The 19983-nt window shown below is 40.5% G+C and overlaps 2 protein-coding genes across 3 annotated transcripts in view; both read right to left on the reverse strand.

The window, feature by feature from the left end:
• The window catches only part of LOC311276770 (pregnancy zone protein-like), a 91826-nt gene that overhangs the window by 63601 nt on the left and 8242 nt on the right, over window positions 1-19983 (reverse strand). The window lies entirely within an intron of this gene.
• On the reverse strand, window positions 1437-19322 carry LOC311276794 (uncharacterized protein). Of its 2 annotated transcripts, none has more exons than XM_084386712.1 (3): window positions 19212-19322; window positions 18430-18562; window positions 1437-3588 (listed from the first exon to the last, which is right to left on the reverse strand). In XM_084386712.1, exons 2-3 carry the CDS (start codon window positions 18512-18514, stop codon window positions 2162-2164), a joined length of 1512 nt encoding a protein of 503 aa, XP_084242838.1. In that variant the 5' UTR covers window positions 18515-18562; window positions 19212-19322; the 3' UTR covers window positions 1437-2161. The 2 variants fall into 2 exon arrangements, with proteins under 2 accessions (XP_084242838.1, XP_084242839.1); XM_084386713.1 differs by having other exon boundaries at window positions 19261-19308.

A 19983-nucleotide genomic window follows, 5' to 3' on the forward strand; every position in this document is an offset into this window, starting at 1 on the left:
GTTGAGATTTCTGAAAACGCCGGTTATGTGTTGCCATGTCAACTGGGAGAAACGGGGTTTTAGATCCTCTCTTGTCGATTCTGAGGATTCTTATTGGCTTGCATGGCTTTATCCTTCTTCCTACACTGCCGCCCCTAGGTTTGGCATAGTTATGATGGCGCTCAACGGCGTATTTATGCGGGTTGTGAGCACAATTTTAACGGAGGGGGGGATATTCGTTTCTGTAAATACCCGGCTATGTGTAAATGTGGCCTTAATGAACATGAACATCCAGATAAATACACTGGAAGTGTCAAATTGGTCATGAAGAGTCTTTCTTTTGTGTAAAGGCCATTGCACACTGAGTCCGAAATTCGCATCCGAAATTTTCGCACGTAAAAAAAAAAAAAAAAAAAAAAAAACGACCTCACCTTATGTCAATCACGCTTGCACACTGTCTACGAAACTTTCGTCCGTAATAAAAAAATTCGGATCGGGTTCGATTTTCTGCGTTTTTCACATCCACAGCCAGTATTTTGAGAGGTTAAGTGAATGACAAAATCCAGCTGTTCGGTTCTGTCTGCCCAGCGCTTCCGCCGGCCATGTGTGTGTGTGTATGTGTCTGTCCATACCATAGAGTCTAGACTGTAAAAAAATACAATACCAAATACCAAAAAGTCCATAGGCCTACTGCCAGTCTCTGTTCAGGATCGATTGGTTCACGGAAATTGATGGTCTTCTTTTTAATATGTGGCTCCAATATCGCTAGCAAAGCATCAAACTGTTCCACTGACATTCTGAGGTAAATTTTGAATCGTTCGGGATAATTTCGCAACTCATTGATAAGGAGGTGAAACTCTCCTTCCTCTCGGCGCATTCTCAGGATTGGATGGACCCAATATTTCCTCTTTCTTTTTCTCTTTTTAAGAAGAAAGAGGGCAACAAAATCATCCTCATTGCTTGACGAATCCATTTTTGTATTTTTTGCGTTTTTATCCGCAAAGGTTTAATAAATACACATCGGACTCAGTGTGCAAGGTTTCTATGCGTGACGAATTTTTAGGCTGACAAACACGAAAAAACGCATACGAAAATTTCGGACTCAGTGTGCAATGGCCTTAAGTGACGTATAGCTGGGTGCGTCAGGAGAGTGTAATCTTGACAATAGTGTTCTTGGACCCACAATGGGATACAGTGAAGTTGAATCACATGAAGAACAAGCTTCTGCATCCCTCTCACAAAATTCAAGCAAACATAGCGTTTACCTCATCTCTTTGCTCTCCGGGCGCATTTTGCAATGGGTAAACAGTAAACACTATCTGGAAGTAGACCCCATCATGCAATTAGCGGTGAGGCAGGATCAGTGGTGAGGCACTTGCAGCTCTAAGACATTACCAATGGATTCTATTACTAAAAAAGAAGAAAATAATGCTGTCACAATGTGCTTATTTCATTCAGTTTTTGTAATTTAATGTATAAACATTCAGTTATGTTGTATTACAAATTTATAAAATGTTACATCTAAGTTCCAATTCAATAGTATATAAACTGAGAAAGTTCTGTACATTGGGTTTAGCATCTAAGGTTATGCGTAGTGTCCAGCAAAATTCCTGCCAGTCCTGTTCTCTCTATTGTAAGCTAAATGAGTCAGATTACTGAGACTCTCACCCTTTGTCTTTAATGGCTCTTGGATCCCCTGGCCCAGTCGTTGAATAGTTCGACTGATTGGATTAGCTTCAGTGTATTTGAATGACACTGTTATGCTGATGAGACCAGGACTGGGGAAATGGGCTGACTCCTGTACTTCATTTGCATGCCACCTCTATACCCCCCTTGAAAGGTATATAAAATATAAAGTTAATTTGACTTGATGACTGCATCTACTGACAGCTCGTGTGCTCTATAAAGAATCCTGCTGAATATACAACTAAAGCCCCTTTCACAGAGAAATTCAGGAAAATACATAAATAAAGTGACCCGGGATTTGACCCGGGTTCGTTCGATTTTGGTTCATTCACACTACCAGTGATTTTCCGCAGAAGGCACTCTGAAGTGTGCAGAATTTCCACACAGAAGGCACTCGGCAATTTGCCGGCAATTTCCCAGGTTCAAAGCGCTGCGTGAAAGGGGTTTAAGTCTCCTGGATTCGCTTCTGAGTTTCCAACAGTTACATTGCACCATTTCACAGCAAAACAGCATTTTTAACACGTGAACCGCTTCTCTCCTGTGTGCAAGTACTTGTGTGAGCCTTAAGATTTCGTTCTCGTGAAAAACACTTGCCACACAGTTTACAGATGAAACGTTTCTCTCCAGTGTGAAGTCTCATGTGAGCATTGAGGTTACTTTTACGACTGAAACTCTTTCCACATTGATGACATATAAAACTGTTCTCTCCTGAGTGAATCCTCAAGTGGCAATTAAGGGCTGCTTTACGTGTGAAACTCTTTCCACACTGATCACATGTGAACAATTTTTTTCTTATAATAAACAGTTTCTCTGTAGTGTGAATTCTCATGTGGACTTTAAGTGTCGTTTTATATGCAAAACTCTGTTCACAATGAGAGCAAGTATAAGGCTTTTCTCCAGTGTGAATTCTCATGTGGGAATTAAGGGTGTTGTTATGTGCAAAACTCTGTCCACAATGAGAGCAAGTATAAGGCTTTTCTCCAGTGTGAATTCTCATGTGGCAATTAAGACCGCTTTTATATCCAAAGCTCTGTCCACAATGAGAGCAAATATAAGGCTTTTCTCCAGTGTGAATTCTCATGTGGTCTTTAAGGGTTTGTTTTTGAGTGAAACTCCTTCCACACGTTTGACAGGTGAAAGGACTCTCTCCAGTGTGAATTCTCATGTGGACATTAAGACTGCTTTTATAAGCAAAACTCTGTCCACAATGAGAGCAAGTATAAGACTTTTCTCCAGTGTGACTGCTCATGTGGACTTTAAGTGTCGTTTTATATGCAAAACTCTGTTCACAATTAGAGCAAGTATAAGGCTTTTCTCCAGTGTGAATTCTCATGTGGGAATTAAGGGTGCTGTTTTGTGCAAAACTCTGTCCACAATGAGAGCAAGTAAAAGGCTTTTCTCCAGTGTGAATTCTCATGTGGTCTTTAAGGGTTTGTTTTTGAGCGAAAGTCCTTCCACATGATTGACAGGTGAAAGGACTTTCTCCAGTGTGAATTCTCATGTGGACATTAAGACCGCTTTTATGAGCAAAACTCTGTTCACAATGAGAGCAAGTATAAGGCTTTTCTCCAGTGTGAATTCTCATGTGGGAATTAAGGGTGCTGTTTTGTGCAAAACTCTGTCCACAATGAGAGCACGTATAAGGCTTTTCTCCAGTGTGAATTCTCATGTGGTCTTTAAGGGTTTGTTTTTGAGCGAAACTCCTTCCACATGGTTGACAGGTGAAAGGACTCTCTCCAGTGTGAATTCTCATGTGGACATTAAGGGTGCTGTTATGTGCAAAACTCTGTTCACAATGAGAGCAAGTATAAGGCTTTTCTCCAGTATGAAGTCTCATGATTGATTTCTCTTCAGTCTTGAAATCATGATGTTCATCTTGCATATTATTCAGTTCTTGACTCTCCTCTTTCAGTGGCATCAGGTCTAAAGCGAAAAAAGACAAATACAAGTTAACACCAGTTTAATGGCAACACACCGCTGACAACCTAACTGGGAAAATGTCTGCATGTGTTTACGATAATTCACAAACATTGTGGCAGCAAACTAGCCTGGTTGACACTAGACCCTTCTCAATTGTAACTAAGAGTGGGTCTGGGGAAGGTTCATTCACAGCCCATTTCCAAAGGGGCGTCACCAACGGACGTCGCTCAAATGCCTCTGGGCGTAATTGGATAGACGTAAAACCAATCAGAGCTATCGTCATCCTGTAAAGCCCGCCTCAAAGTTTGTGATTGGTGCCTCGATTTTGAAAAATTGGAAATGGGCTTGAATGCGCTCTTGGGCAGACTTGCAGAGCAAATTTAAATTTGCCAGAAGTTCATCAAGGTTTTCCCAGGCTGGCAGCAAACTATCCCATATGGGTGAAATGGGACTCGGTAGCCTGATTTGGACATACACTGCAGCTGGTGGTTAATGATAGTGTTAATACGTTTGTGCATCGGGTTATCATTACAGCTTCAACCACAGTACATCTACATGCAAGGCACTGGAGGCAAAACAAGAACAAATGCAATTTCCGAAACTCCAGCTCATTCAATTGTGCAAAACAAGATGAAACTCAGCACGTGAGGTGTTTGGAAGACTTATGGCTCGTTTCCACTGAGCAGTACGGTACGGTACGGGACAGTACGGTACGGTTCGGGTCTGTTAACCATGATCTGGCTAGCGTTTCCACTGCCAACATTACCCTTACTTGATAGGCGTGGTGTCTGGATCGACGTCATTTTCGCACGAAGAAGAACATAGTAAACTACAATGGATGACATACAGCAGATCTTGTTCTTGCTCCTCGACATGTTTGTCACAAGAAGACAAGCGCCGACATTAGGCTTTTCTCAATATCAAGTACGCAAAGTTTGTAGTTGCCATGTGCGACTCCTACATGCAAATGGTACAGCGCGTTCTTAAAAGCGTCACTCAGCTCGCTCTGCTACCCCGGGTTATCTCTGTTACTCTGCATGTACATTTTAAGCAACAATAAAACGAAATACGTTATTAAACACCACTCTGCCTCTTTTCGTTTTCATTTAGATAAATTTAACATTATAGGGACACAAATGTGGTTCATGCGCAACGCATATTGATTATTCACTGCACGTTATACGTTATTCTATTTATAACAAAACGAAAGTTAAAACACAACCCTAACGTTACCTCTTTTCGTAAAAAAAATAAAAAAAATAAACATATTCCAGGCAATATATGCATTTGTACAAATGTTGCAATAAACATCAGTGATAATCTTGTAATAAAAAAATGACAAGAAACCATATTTCTTTTTGTAAAATTTCAGTTTTATCAATAATAGCCAATATAAAAGTTTAAGTAAAAGGTACAAGAAGCTATACAATAAGACATAAAGCAAACAATTCAGTCAAATGCAGCGCTCTAGTCTAACATTACAACAGTAAAGTTAAATACAAATAGCCTATAATATGAAACTAAACTTAGCCCTCAGCCAAAACGATTGACACGGAACGAATTATATATTCACGAGACCAAAGATCGCCCGTTAGGTCTACACAAGACGAATTATATCTCATGTTTAACCACTACCGTCGGAGTCAGCGGCGAACGACAGAAGAACTAGCCGAGGAAAGGCTCATCCAGCCGGGAAACATGAGCGCCGAGCGCCCGCTGATCGCATGGATCTCACAACCGAAAAAAATAAATAAAATCTTTATAAATAAACCACAGATTTGAGCTTTAAACAACTACATTCTCGCCTGAAAAACTCTTAAAATTACATTTTGTGACACAGTAACAGTAGTATTATATTAAACTGTATATTAAAAAAAATGGCGCTTCTTATGTTGTCATTCCTCTTGTAGCACGCGCAAGTGACGATTCTTTGTCAACCAATCAACGTCCTGCAGTGAGTTTGGCTCCACCTTTTAGTACTGTACCACTGTGCTAGGTACCCCAATGGAAGGGTACCTAAAAAGTGGTACGGTACGGTTCGGCATTTTGGTACCATTCACAACTTTTGATAGTGGAAACGCAAATAAATGCGTACCGTTACGTACCGTACCGCTCAGTGGAAACGAGCCATTATTGTTCTGTCTGACCGAACGGTAACAAAGCTGCAAGAAGCCAGGGGGCTGTTCTTTGTACGTTGCTAAATACATCTGAGATCAGATGGCACATCCAAGAGGATATCATCGTGCTACTCATGATCTGGCTAAATAGCTTTTTCGAACACACCTGTTGTTTATGATTAGTATCATTGGATTGAGTTATCTGAGATAACTGTGCGTTCCTGCGTTGGTTTAAAAGGGGATATGTATTGATAGTAGAAACATTAATCAGCAACATTGCTATTGGCTGCTTACCATGGCCAAAGAGCATGCACAGTTTTTCTCTGAGGAGAGCAGAACAAAAGAGCTTATAGCCGAAGTTTTTGCGGAATTTGAAAGTTTAATTAAAACGTCATACATGCCATTATAATGAGAACACTGTTGTAATAAAACATTGTGAATTATCTTGGTTTAGTTGCCATTTCAGCGCGTTGTTGTGGGAATTGCACGTCCAGAACAGGGATTACACGTTCTAACCAGCACAGTCAAGTTTGCTTGTGCATTCACGTCATTTTGTGCAGATAAGACTTTGGGCCCTATTTTAAAGATCTGAAACGCAAGTGTCAAGCACAAAGCGCAAGTAACTTTGTGGGCGGGTCTTGGACGCTGTTGCTATTTTCCCGGCGGGATAAATGACTCAAATCTAAAAGGGGTTGGTCTGAAGCAGCTTCATTATTCATAGGTGTGGTTTGGGCGTAACGTGAAATAAACCAATCAGAGCAACAACTCACATTCCCTTTAAGAGCAGGCGCGCTTGTTCTAAAGCGGATTCCTATTATAACGGCGGATTTGCCAGGCGCACACCAGGAGCGGTTTACAGCCAAAGAGGCCGACGTTCTCGTCAGGGACATTGGGGATGGAGAAGCACACCCAAATTAACTTCGGTTAAACAGGCGTATGATAATTTGGGTAAATGTGTAAGCTAGATGTATGATTTTATAATAATCTATCTATCTATCTATCTATCTATCTATCTATTGTAATAATGTATGATTTGCAAAAATGATAACTGCTGCGTCTGTGTGTAGATGAGAGAATCAAAGTGTATGTGCATTGAGCACATGCTATTGTGAACACGCTGCTCCGCTGCTGTGCGTGATCCGGTGAGAAGACGAACAAGAAGCTGAGTTTGTGACGTGACGTGACGGAACACTTTTGTTTTTTCCCCCATTTTTCATGAGCTGAACTCAAAGATCTAAGACTTTTTCTATGTACACAAAAGGCCTCTCAAATACTGTTCAGAAATCTGTGTTAGTGAGCAATTCTCCTTTACCGAAATAATTAGGGGTGTAACGATTCGTTTTAACAATGTTTCGATTCGTATCGCGATTCGTGGTTGTCGATACGATTCAGGGACGATATTGGTTCATTTAGAACGATACGATCCGAAACGATTCAGTGACTTCAAATCGATTCAGTGACTTTCTAGCCAAAAATTCTTGAAAGGGAATCAGGTATCAATTAATTATGCGCGTGCAATTAAAGAGTGCACGCTACGAGCACAGTATAACGATGACAGGACATGAGATTTCGTTTTTCTGAGGTGAGAGACTTTATTTCGTTACAAGTTATGAAAATAGAGATAGAATAATGACACGGACATATAGCCTGACAACATCATCTGACCGCAGATACTGAATCTGGACAACACGTTTTTTTTCTAATTTAAAACGTAAAGACGTTGCATGCTTGTAGTTTATTTTGTGCTTATGTATATAGGCTAGTGAAACGATATAAGCCTGCAGCGCGCGCTGCCACATTTGCGTGTGCAATTGAAGAGTGCGCGCTACTGCAGTATAGCAGCTGAGAGGACAGGAAAGTCCGTTTTTCTGAGGTGAGAGACTTTGCGCCGCTTGTTGTCTTTGTGCTGCTGCTGGCGCGTCACGCATGGCGATCACGTCACAGATAGGCAGACTGAATCGAGTAACGTTTAACACTTTTATTATTAAAAGTGCTCAGAAAAAAACATCCTTATAAAGTCTGACGTGCTTAAATCCAATGCGTTATTTCATAGTATCGATACAATCGATTCATTACCTTTTAAAACGATGTTCGATCGATATTTATCTAGATGGATATAACTTGCCGAGCACAGATCGATGTAGTTGGATCATTAAGAATATAAATCGATACATCGTTGTAGTTGATGAATCGTTACACCCCTAGAAATAATCCATCCCCCTCACAGGTTTGGCATATCAAGATGCTGATTAGACAGCATGATTATTGCACAGGTGTGCCTTAGGCTGGCCACAATAAAATGGCACTCTAAAATGTGCCGTTTTACTTTATTGGGGGGGGGGGGGTCTGGGGAGATCAGTGTCCGAAAAACAGTCAGTATCTGGTGTGACCACCATTTGTCTCACGCAGTGCAACATCTCCTTCGCATAGAGTTGATCAGGTTGTTGATTGTGGCCTGTGGAATATTGGTCCACTCCTCTTCAATGGCTGTGCGAAGTTGCTGGATATTGTCAGGACCTGGAACACGCTGTTGTATGTGCCGATCCAGAGCATCCCAAACATGTTCAATGGGTGACATGACCGGTGAGTATGCTGGCCATGCAAGAACAGGGATTTTTTCAGCTTCCAGGAATTGCGTACAGATCCTTGCAACATGGGTCGGCATGAGGTGATGGTCATGGATGAATGGCACAACAATAGGCCTCAGGATCTCATCACGGTACCTCTGTGCATTCAAAATGCCATCAATAAAATGCACCTGTGTTTGTTGTCCATAACATACGCCTGCCCATAGCATAACCCCACCGCCACCACGGGGCACTCGATCCACAACCTTGACATCAGCAAACCGCTCACCCACACAACGCTATACATGCTATCTGCCATCTGCCCTGTACAGTGAAAACCGGGATTCATTCGTGAAGAGAACACCTTTCCAAAGTGCCAGACGCCATCGAATGTGAGCATTTGCCCACTCAAGACGGTAACGACGACAAAATGCAGTCCGGTCGAGACCCCGATGAGGACGACGAGCATGCAGATGAGCTTCCCCGAGACGGTTTCTGACAGTTTGTACAGAAATTCTTTGGCTACGCAAACCAATTGTTGCAGCAGCTGTCCGGGTGGCTGATCTCAGACGATCTTGGAGGTGAAGATGCTGGATGTGGAGTAAGGATGCACCGATCCGATACTCAGTATCGGTATCGGCTCTGATACTGCCATTTTTGTCGGATCGGGTATCGGTCAGACGAGGCCGATCCAAATCCGATATTGTGCCTATACTATTCTGTGTTATTGTTAAGCTCCACAAAAGCCACAAAACATTATAAAGCACCATAAAGTTTTCGTGCACTATATTATAAGTGTTCTGAAGCCATTATATATTATAATGTGAGATAGGTGGATGAAATGTGGATGAATTCAAATATTTGGGTGTTACCCAGGACCCAACTCTTAGTTTTATAAAACATGTTAAAAGTAGTACACTGAAATTTAATCTTATAAATTACAGATATATTAGAAACTCTCTTACCATTGAGGCATCAAATACCTACTTAAGTGCAATGATTGTTCCAATGACTTTTTGTATTGCATGACAAGTTGGTCTCAAGCGGGTAAGAGTCTTGAGACCACTTGAATCATTATATAAAACAGCACTTAAGATCCATGATAAAAAAACATGTCAATATCACCACTGCAAAATAATTACTAAGTACGATATATTTAAATTTTGGAAATGTGATAATGCATTCAAATGTTTGCTTACTTAAAAAAAAAAAGATTAATAGTGCTGTCGCTCCTCCTCTAAAAAAGATTTATTACGCTCAACTCAGAAAAAAAAAGAGCTACTCGGTCAGCCACAAGAGGAGAGTGCAATATTCCCAATCGCAAAACTTCTTTTGGCAAATCAACTTTCTCTTTTGTGGCCATAACCAGGGCCGGAGTGGGACTCATTTTCAGCCCTGGAGTTTCATGCCTTAGACCGGCCCACTTTAGTTCCCGACTGACTAAAATAATGTAATTAAACCCTCAGTATATAAGGCCCAATCTTTCAAGGGCTATCTGGCCCTTCCCCCTACCCCTAGTGCTGCCCCTCCAACCAAAAGAGAATCGAGACAACCCTAGCCTACCCCTTCACGGGAACGCGCAAAACGGAGGGGTCAAGGGCCAAGGGGTAGGGGTAAGGGCAAGGGGTGAACTGGGATTGAGTCTAAGTCTGCAATAGTGCACTGTTCTGTACAGCCTTGTAATTCATTGTATTTTTCAAAAATATAATTTTCTATTCAGTGCAATATCAGTACACAGGGTTTTATAAAAACAGAGGTCCCAAAAGTGCAACCCAAAGTGTCCCAAAGAACATCTGTGTTAAATAGGAATCCATTGTAATAAAGTTATTCTCATTATGGGCACAGTATGCAATAGGCTATTGCTCTACCTGCTCTCCTCTCTCCTCTCTCATCTCCATCTCCTTCTCTCGGTCTTCTTCTCTCAGTCTCTTTATCTTTACCTGTAAATCTCCCCTTCCTGAAGCTGAGCTTAGATTGATACAGTCTTTGCAACGTGATTATTTATGTCGGTCGTTTAACATTTCTATCTTAAAACAGCTGTCACCTTATCTCGTGAAGCGTCACGTTGGGATTCGCGCGCGGCCGCGGCCGCTTCTGTGAACATAAATCCCGCTTGCTTTGATCGGTCATCTCAAACATTTTGCCATTGCCGACGAGCGGTGTTTGAGTGCTGAAGCAGCTCAGATGATGAGGTTGGTTATCGTCGCGATATGCGAATCATTGCAGCACCAAATTAGAGTTAATATTAGGCAATTATTTCACAACGTTCATTATACACTCAGGAAAAATTACCGAGGTCCGGTCCTCGGAGACCTCAATGGTCGGACGGCCCTGACTCGTAGGCTATTTGGCCGCTTCAGTTTCTAGAGATATTTTATTATTCTGGCCTTTTCAGCGCCGCCTTTGCGCCTAGGCTATTATCCTCGTTTTGTATCTCTTATTTTTTGTTAGCACATCTCTAACAAAGTGACTTTATTTATTTTTTTTGTGGGGCTGCGAGAAAATAATAATAAAAAAATAGTGGGGCTGCGCTATGACTGGAGCCTATAGGGAAAGCATTCAACCCAGTGCCATGACAACACCGGCCCTCCTGGCCAATAAAACAGACCGGCCCACCGGGAATTCTCCCGGTGCTCCCGATTAGCCAATCCGGGCCTGGCCATAACTCAGTGGAATACTCTCCCTACACACCTTATAACATGTACAAATCCTCGAACCTTTTCGAGTTTGACAAAGGCATGGTCACTGTCACAACAAAATTGTACACATTTATGAAATGTATGTGTGTGTGTGTGTGTGTGTGGTGGGGTGGGATTGGTTTTAGGAAGGGGGAACAATTGAGCATATGTGGAAATTAAGTGTGACTGTGGTTGTAAAATTGTATAATTAATGTTTTGTATTTTACTTGTATGGAATTTTGTTTTATTGTCTTATTGACCTGCCAAGGGACTACAGGCGGAAAATAGCACTTGTGCTACAACCTGGCACAATGCATCTCTCCTTGTTTTGATACACGGTTAATGTTAACTTGTGCATTGTCCCTGTTTAAATAAAATGAATAAAAAATAGAAATTAATATTTAAGTCATTAAATTCAATATCATGTAAACTTTTCCCTCCGCTGTGTCTGTCAATCATTCTCCATTCAGCATTCAAACAGCGCGTCGCGTTCGGTTACGACAGTCAACACGATGAAACTCTCTTCAAGATGATTCAATGTTACTATTATTATACTTGATCTGTAGATAAATGTCTATGGTTTCACATAAAACAACTTTATCTTGCTGAACTTTATTGCTGTAACTTAATAATGTTACTTTCTACTGGGTGTCTGTTAGACCACAACACTAGAGTAGAGTCAGAGCACTATAATTGTTCTTCGCGTGCACAGTAACTGAAATTTAAAACTGTTAAAAGAAAAGGCTCAATAAACTATTGCATAAATAGATACAGTGTAATACACTACGCATCAATATGTCTTTCCTTTGTGCTTTGAACTTTTCAATGCGGACTCGAAGCACTGTGACTCCATGTTGCTTCAAATGCATCATTCTGTTCTCGGGATGCGCATAAGCGCTTTGTGCCGCAATGTATTGGAGCCTTTCATATCATAATACAGTGACGCAATGAAAGATTATTAACAGCTTTTTTTGTTCTGTCCTATCTATCATATGTTGCTGCCTCATTAAACAGCTGTACTATACATTTACAAAATGTCTCAATTTTATAGTACAAAATAATTTATCTTTTTGATTTTTGTTATCTTGTTTTTCATTAATACAAAGAGCAATGTGTAACGTTTTACCAGATTTAGTGTTACACTTATTGGCCCTCATTTATCAAATTCCTTAAGTTGCGAGCCTGTGCGCTTTACCTGACGTTTCAAGCCTTGTTTATACTTTCGCCTGGCTCCGCAGCGCGAGTCTCCGCAGACTGCGCGCGCACCTCCCCAAACGGACGAGGCGTTTACACTCGACGCGCTCGCCGTTGTACTATTCTTTGAAACGATGGTTAGGCCAGGGTTAGGCCCGGCAGGTGTGCACGGACTGGGTTTAGTAATGAAAGGCTTTCAATGACCAAAAAAATAATTCAGACTGACAAAATAATAAAAATGACATTCTTCTTCTTTTAAATAATAATAATAATACAAATAATAATAATAACGACATTCTTCTTCTAAATAACAATAAGCGTCATTAATAATAAAAATCTAGAAATCAATTTTGTTTCTTTCCACTTCCCTGGTTTCGCTTTCTCTTTCTCAAAGAAGTTTCTCTTCTTTGCCGTCTTCCGTGTGTCCATGGCGTAAAATGAGGGCGTGGGGGAAGCGGAGACTTGAATATATAGGGGCGTGTTATTCTAATGACGATCGTTTTCAGCCGCGGCATTTATCAAGGGCAGGTATTGCGTACACCTGGATTTCAAAGGTACGCACAGCTTCATAAATCAGGCGATGACAGGAGTGTAAGCATAATCTTACGCCAATATATACGCCCGTTTCAACGCAAGAATGATAAATGAGGGCCAATGTCTCTTTTTTTCATTCCCCACTAAATGTTTTTTCACTAAATGTTCAGATTTTTTACAATTGTGAACTCTTGATGGTTCCCTTTTTGAGGGGAAAATCTGGTCCATGGTATCCAGGCTGCCTAGCAGCGTGAATAAAATCGCGCTGCGTTCAAGGCAGCATGGGGAAACCCAGGCTAAAAAAACTGCTGGTATCGGATCGGTATCGGTATATACTCAGAATTTTTGGTATCGGATCAGATCGATTCCGAAAAAAAATGGTATCGGTGCATCCCTAATGTGGAGGTCCTGGGCTGGTGTGGTTACATGTGGTCTGCGGTTGTAAGGCCGGTTGGATGTACTGCCAAAATCTCTGAAACGCCTTTGGAGACGGCTTATGGTAGAGAAATGAACATTCAATTCACGGGCAACAGCTCTGGTGGACATTCCTGCAGTCAGCATGCCAATTGCACACTCCCTCAAAACTTGTGACATCTGTGGAATTGTTCTGTGTGATAAAACTGCACATTTTAGAGTGGCCTTTTATTGTGGCCAGCCTAAGGCACACCTGTGCATTGATCATGCTGTCTAATCAGCATCTTGATATGCCACACCTGTGAGGTGAATGGATTATCTCTGCAAAGGAGAAGTGCTCACTAACACAGATTTAGATGGATTTGTAAACAATATTTGAGAGAAATAGGCCTTTTGTGTACATAGAAAAAGTCTTAGATCTTTGAGTTCAGCTCATGAAAAATGAGGGCAAAAACAAAAGTGTTGCATTTATAATTTTGTTCAGTGTATAGTTTGTGGTGCTTCGCAGACCAGCACAAGACAAACAATCGTGGTTAAAAAGTATATAATTTTTTTTTTATTATTAGAAAATGACGATCGTTTTGCTAGATAAGACCCTTATTTCTCGACTGGGATCATGTCGAGACTATGAAGCTGCATTGAGACGGACATTTGAACCTTCTTTTGAACATTGGGATAGATGGTTGCCATTGAAGACCATTCTGTGTAGAAAAATCCTGGAATGTTTTCCTCAAAAACCTTAATTTCTTTTAGAAAGAATTCTTTTCTTTTAGAAAGACTGAAGAAAGAATGACATGGATATCTTGGATGACATCGGGGTGAGTAAATTAACAGCAACATTTTTTTTGAAAGTGAACTAACCCTTTAAAGATAAAATTTCTTCCACAGTGGTCAAACCAGCCCTGGTCGTTTCTGTTCTGGACGCTGATCCACTTTCCACTATATTCCTATGGGTGACGTCAAGCGACTTTGACGCGCCCGCAAAGCATTCCGGGAAGGCGGCGCTTCATTTGGAAAAATGCTGCACGTAAAAAAGCTGGCCGATGCCCATCTTCATGCAAATGAATTCCGTTAAACGCGACACGTCTAACCAATAGAAGTAGAGCATATGAAGACGGAGGGAAGTCTCTCGCAGGTCCTCTGTTCTGATACGCTACATTTCCCGCTCGGTCAAAACCACGCCCATAGCGGTAAACGCCCATCAACGTACCAATGTGGGGAGGCGTCGCGACACCATGCGACAGTCGTGTCGCAAAAGTGGATCACCACCGTCAGCGCCGACGTATGTCCACACTGGACGCGACGCGACTGCGAGACGCCACAACGTCAATCAAAAATCACAGCCAATCAGAACAGCGTGTGGGCAGAGTCTCGCGGCAAGTGCACAGCACTAGAGAGTAACGGCACTCGCAAGAAAATGGATAGGTAGCTACATAATCAAATTCACAAATATAATGCCATTTAAAATTACGTAGGTTACCGAGTTACTAAAACAATCTTTGTCAAAGAATACACTTGTTTGTTCACAGTTTAACGTTCATGTTTCCAGATTTGTTTAATTTCAAGATCTGAGGTGAATTATATCCATTGTTGCTTTTACAGCTACAAAGCTGGAGCACTAAATGATATTCAAAGTCAAATTTCACGCTTTTAACATTAAATAAAGCACATAAACAGTACCTGAGATTATCATTGCCACACTTTCTAAAATAGAATCGTCGCGCCTGGTTAGGACAAAATCTCTGATTAACATGGAAAAGATACGTTTTATTGCACATCTTGGCATCGCGTGTAGTTAGGACACGGTGTAAGACCTAATACTTCAAACGTCAACAAGAAGTGACATCACCCAACAACGCTTAGAGCACCTTAAGAAAGCAGATTGTTAAAAAAAATATATGTTCAGGGCCAATAGCAAAACATAACCTCTAAGTATATCTGCATAAGCCCACACTGACTCTGTCTGAGGGGGAAAGTCAAAAGCTGGGTTGAGCCTGTGGGTCATTTCTTGGGGTTAATTTTAAAGGAACACTTCAACTTGTTCAAGTGCGTTCAACTCGTAAATACGATCTATACGAGATGACTTGAACGCACCATAAGTCTGTTTGACACACCCACCGCTAGCCTAGCTTAGCACAAAGACTGGATGTAAATGGCTACAGCTAGCATACTAATCCCAATAAGTGACAAAATAACGCCAACATTTTCCTATTTACATGTTGTGATTTGTATAGTCACAGTGTGTACAAATAACAAGGTCATATGAGACACAGCCATTTTTTAAACGTTTAACTACTGGGAACTATTTTCTCAGAAGGCGAAGCACTGCTACTTGGGCGGAGTGATTAGGGCAGCACCCGTGAAGCGCCGTGGTGAGGAGCAGAGAGTTTGCTCAGAGTTGGAGTAATAGAGTCAGCAATTACTAGATAGTAAATGCAAAGTTTACAATCATGGGTGTTCGCTGTATTGTAAAGAGCTGCGACAATAAACAGGGGAGACCAGGTAATACCATGATGTTTCATAGAATTCCAACCAAAAACGCTGACCTGATGAATCAATGGCTACTTGCTCTGGATATAGATCCAAACACACCTGTAGGCATCATCAAGGACTATCGTGTTTGCTCAGAACATTTCATTAAGGACGACTATTTTGAAAAAATGGAATTTGCCAAACGGACCATGAAACGTGTGCTGAAGGATACGGCCATCCCATCGATAGGCCTGTCGCGATAGTCGATAAGTCAATTAATCGCTCGATAAAAAAAAATGAGCTCGATAATTTTTCCGGCCGCGATAATTCCATTTGCATGCTTGTTTTCCTCGTCTCTCTCTCTCAGTCTCTACCAAAGAGACTGGATGACCACTCTCGGTTCTTTAGCGTATAGGAGGAGTGAACTCTCTTGTCAGTTGCATGGTCTTTGTGTGGGGAGGCGGCGCCGCGGCGCTTGTCAGTCACATGGTCTTTGTGTGGGAAAGCGCCGGCGGGACTGTTTGCGGCGACTGCCGGGAGAGAGAGAAGACGCTAGTTGTGAAACGAATGTTATTTCTCGTGCCATTTATACGCCAAAAATAGTTTTTGCGTGCATATGATACGCTCTTTATGGCGTGTAATACGCACGCACTCCTCACCCCTAATCCTAACCAAGTATTTTCAGTGCGTAGCATATACACGCAATAAAGCGCGTCTCCGTCTTCCCGACAGTACACAATCACTTGACAAAGTAACAGGAGGACAAAGTAACAGGAGTAACAGTGCAAAATTGTGCGATATGGCTTGTTGAGGCTTTTTTTTTTGTTTGTTTACAAAGGTCCTAACTGTCAGTTTTGCCTGTTATGGAATGTATCACTATTTATGACTAAAGCCTAATGTTTAATATTTTTTGACGTGCAATTTTGTTTACATCCATTTTATTTATTAACAGACATTTATTTTGTTAACAGACACTAAGAGTCCATTGCTTTTATTGTTTTTGGTTGTTATGTTCATTTTTTTGGATATTTAAAATGTTTTCCGTTTTCAATGTTTAATATTCTTTAGAAATAAAAGTTTATAGATCGTTGAAAAGGTGTACCTGCATTATTATGCCATTATAATTATATTAAATGAAAATGGTCTCAGAACGACAATATTATCGTTTATCGCGATAATTTCTTGGACAATTTATCGTCCAACTAAATTTGTTATCGTGACAGGCCTACCCATCGATAGTAAAGACAGGACAAAGTGGATCACCTGCGGCTGCGGTAAGTGTTGCATTATGTTTTTAGATGACTAGCCTACTGTTACAGTGCCATTAGCTAGATGTAATGTAACCTTAGTGACACTTTTACATGAATAGGGTGCTCACTACTATTACAGTTGTTCCCGGGCTCCATGTATCTCCTGTAATGTTAGTATTGTGTTGTCACAAACGCGCTCTATCGCCCCAGTAACAAATAAGCGGCGCTAAAGATAACTTTCAGGACTGTAGCCTTCAACTTGCTAATGAATTGGAGGGGGGGATGGGCAGATTTTATTTTTGAGAAACAGTGACCTTGTTTGTGAAATAGTAGGCTACTCCCGTTCTGATTCTCCCCTCGACCTCAGTCTGTTCGGCATCTTGTCTATCAGCTTCCAAAGTTTTGTAACTCCTCGTCTGTGTATTCTGGCTTAAAACGATATGGTTCTGGATCTTGGTTTGATACCAAATAAAAATCCTCTGACAATTTCTCAAAGTCAGCCATGATTACGAATCACGTTCGCTACTAGCTAGTTAGTCACGTTGGTTTTGTTGACAGAACGGCGCTTCTCGGGTGCTGCGCTAATCACTCCGCCCAAGTAGCAGTGCTTCGCCTTTTGAGAAAATAGTTCCCAGTATTTAAACGTTTAAAAAATGGCTGTGTCTCATATGACCTTGTTATTTGTACACACTGTGACTATACAAATCACAACATGTAAATAGGAAAATGTTGGCGTTATTTTGTCACTTATTGGGATTAGTATGCTAGCTGTAGCCATTTACATCCAGTCTTTGTGCTAAGCTAGGCTAGCGGTGGGTGCGTCAAACAGACTTACAGCACGCACGGAGATGAAAAAGGTATGTATGGACTTATTTAACTCTGGGGGATACAGTGAATTACCCAAAGTCCCAAAAAGTCGAAGTGTTCCTTTAATACAAGTGAAACTGCCTAAAAAACGAGATTTTTTTTTTTAGAAACATTTGGATTGTGGGCTTGTCATTTGCTAACAGCACTGATCTCATGTCAAATGAAATGACTGACTTGTTTAGGGTTTAAAATAAAATGGATGTCAATACGTCAAAATAATAATTGTAACTAATCTCATGATTTGGCAATATAAATAATTTTTCACTAACTTGATTGTTTTTAAGTGTATTATTGTAATAATGGCCACCTTTCATAAAATGTTAACATTATCATTAATATTACTGTTTTTGGTTTCAATCTTTGGTTTAGTGAAAGGTACTTGATGGGGCTGTGGTGATAGTTAAAGGGATAGGCTACTTCATAAAAAATTAATGTTCTCTCATCATTTACTCACTCACACCATCCCAGATGTAAATGATTTCCTTTCTTCAGATCAACAGATTATTTATGTGGATTATGGATCTCTATCAAGTCCATATAATGCAAGTGTAGGTCCTCTAAAGTTCATGCGGAAACACTTTATTTCCATTTGTCTGGTCATGTGATCTCAACAAACATGTCTGTCCACATGAGAAGACCCGCTCCACGTCAAATAAAACCGCTTTAATTAGGACACTCATATGACTTCATATTCTTCATAAATATAATTCATTTCTGTAGATAATTTAAATAAGGATGGAATGAAACTAACCTTTTTGTTCCTCAGTATCTTCATGTTTCACGCTGAACACTTCTTCAATCTTTATGTCTTCACTCTCCTCTTTAATAAACACCATCTTTATAATAGTGTCACGTGGATCTCAGATGTTTCTACAGGAGTTTTCCTGTGTGTTTGGAGAATTTATCATGTTTAAGATGAGAATAATTAACAGAAAGAAAAATAAATCAGTCTCAAACAGCTCTAGTTCAGCAGTTCAGTGCACTGGTGACGTGGACATCTTGGATGACATGGGGGTGAGTAAATTATCAGGAAATTTTATTTGAACGTTAACTAAAGTTAATCCTTTAAATCAGACGCTTCATATTTTGATTTTTAGATTTAACAGATTACATTGTCATGAAACCATTTGCTATTTGTTCATAAAACATTATAATGTATCATTATTAATAATAATATTTTTTGTTTTCGTTTTGTTTTTACACTTTTGAGCGGCAGGATTCGTCAGCGCGCGGTGATTCAGGCGCTTTGAATCAGTGAGTCATTTGGCAAAGCATTAGATTCAGTTGACTCCATTTCTCCATCACTAACCAAAACCGAATTCGTGTTTATGATAAAATGATACACGATATATTGCGCGAGATGAGACGTTAACGTTACTCTTACTTTTCTGTTATGTGAACACGCTTTACTCACACACACACACACACACACACACACACACACACACACACACACACACAAAAAAAACACCTGGATATTCTTACATTAATCATATTACAAAGATATATGTTCAATAATACATGGTCACATACCTTTTGTAAAAACTACCAAATCGACGTGTATCGCTGTAAACCCACAAACCTTTCTTCAGTCTAATCACAACAGTTGCAGGAGCACAGCGCAGGTTTATGATGTCATATCGCCAGACCAAAATAAAAGTCCTGTTCAATCTGCTGTCTTCTTGTTTGTCTTTAATAGTGGTTGGCAACCAGCTTTTGGTGCATTACCGCCACCTTCTGCTCCGAAGTGTGAATCAGACAATAGAGAGCCTAAGTCCCTCCCCATCCGGTCGACCTTAGTTCAGAAAAATATTGTATGGTAGTCAATGGCAAGAGACAACAAATATTTTGATCTCGTTTGAATTGTGCCCTGATTTACACATATGATGTTTGTCAATTTAAAAGATGCATTTTAAAGTCAAGAAAGTCGCAGCTTGATGTAAAACTGCTGAGGTATAAGACTGTGAAAAATACGTAATGACTACAAACCCAGAAGGCGCACATGGGACGTCATACCTTTTCTCTCAATGAATGAAGCTAACTTTACTGAAGCTAACGCCTGACATTTTTTCTATAGTCTTACATTATAATCGTAACGTAACACCGTCATGCCTGAGTGTTTTGAGCCAGAATACACACATACTTGCAACGGATCTTGTGACGTACATAATGGGAGACAGGGATGTAGTTCATTGAGCGATTTTCACATAAAACTAAACGTTACTCTTCTGTTTTATGACAAACTGCGACTTTCTTGACTTTCATAATTACCTTTTAAATTGACAAACATCATATGTGTAATTCA

The sequence above is a fragment of the Rutilus rutilus genome (genome assembly GCF_951802725.1).
Source record: "Rutilus rutilus genome assembly, chromosome: 1".
NCBI lineage: Eukaryota > Metazoa > Chordata > Actinopteri > Cypriniformes > Leuciscidae > Rutilus > Rutilus rutilus.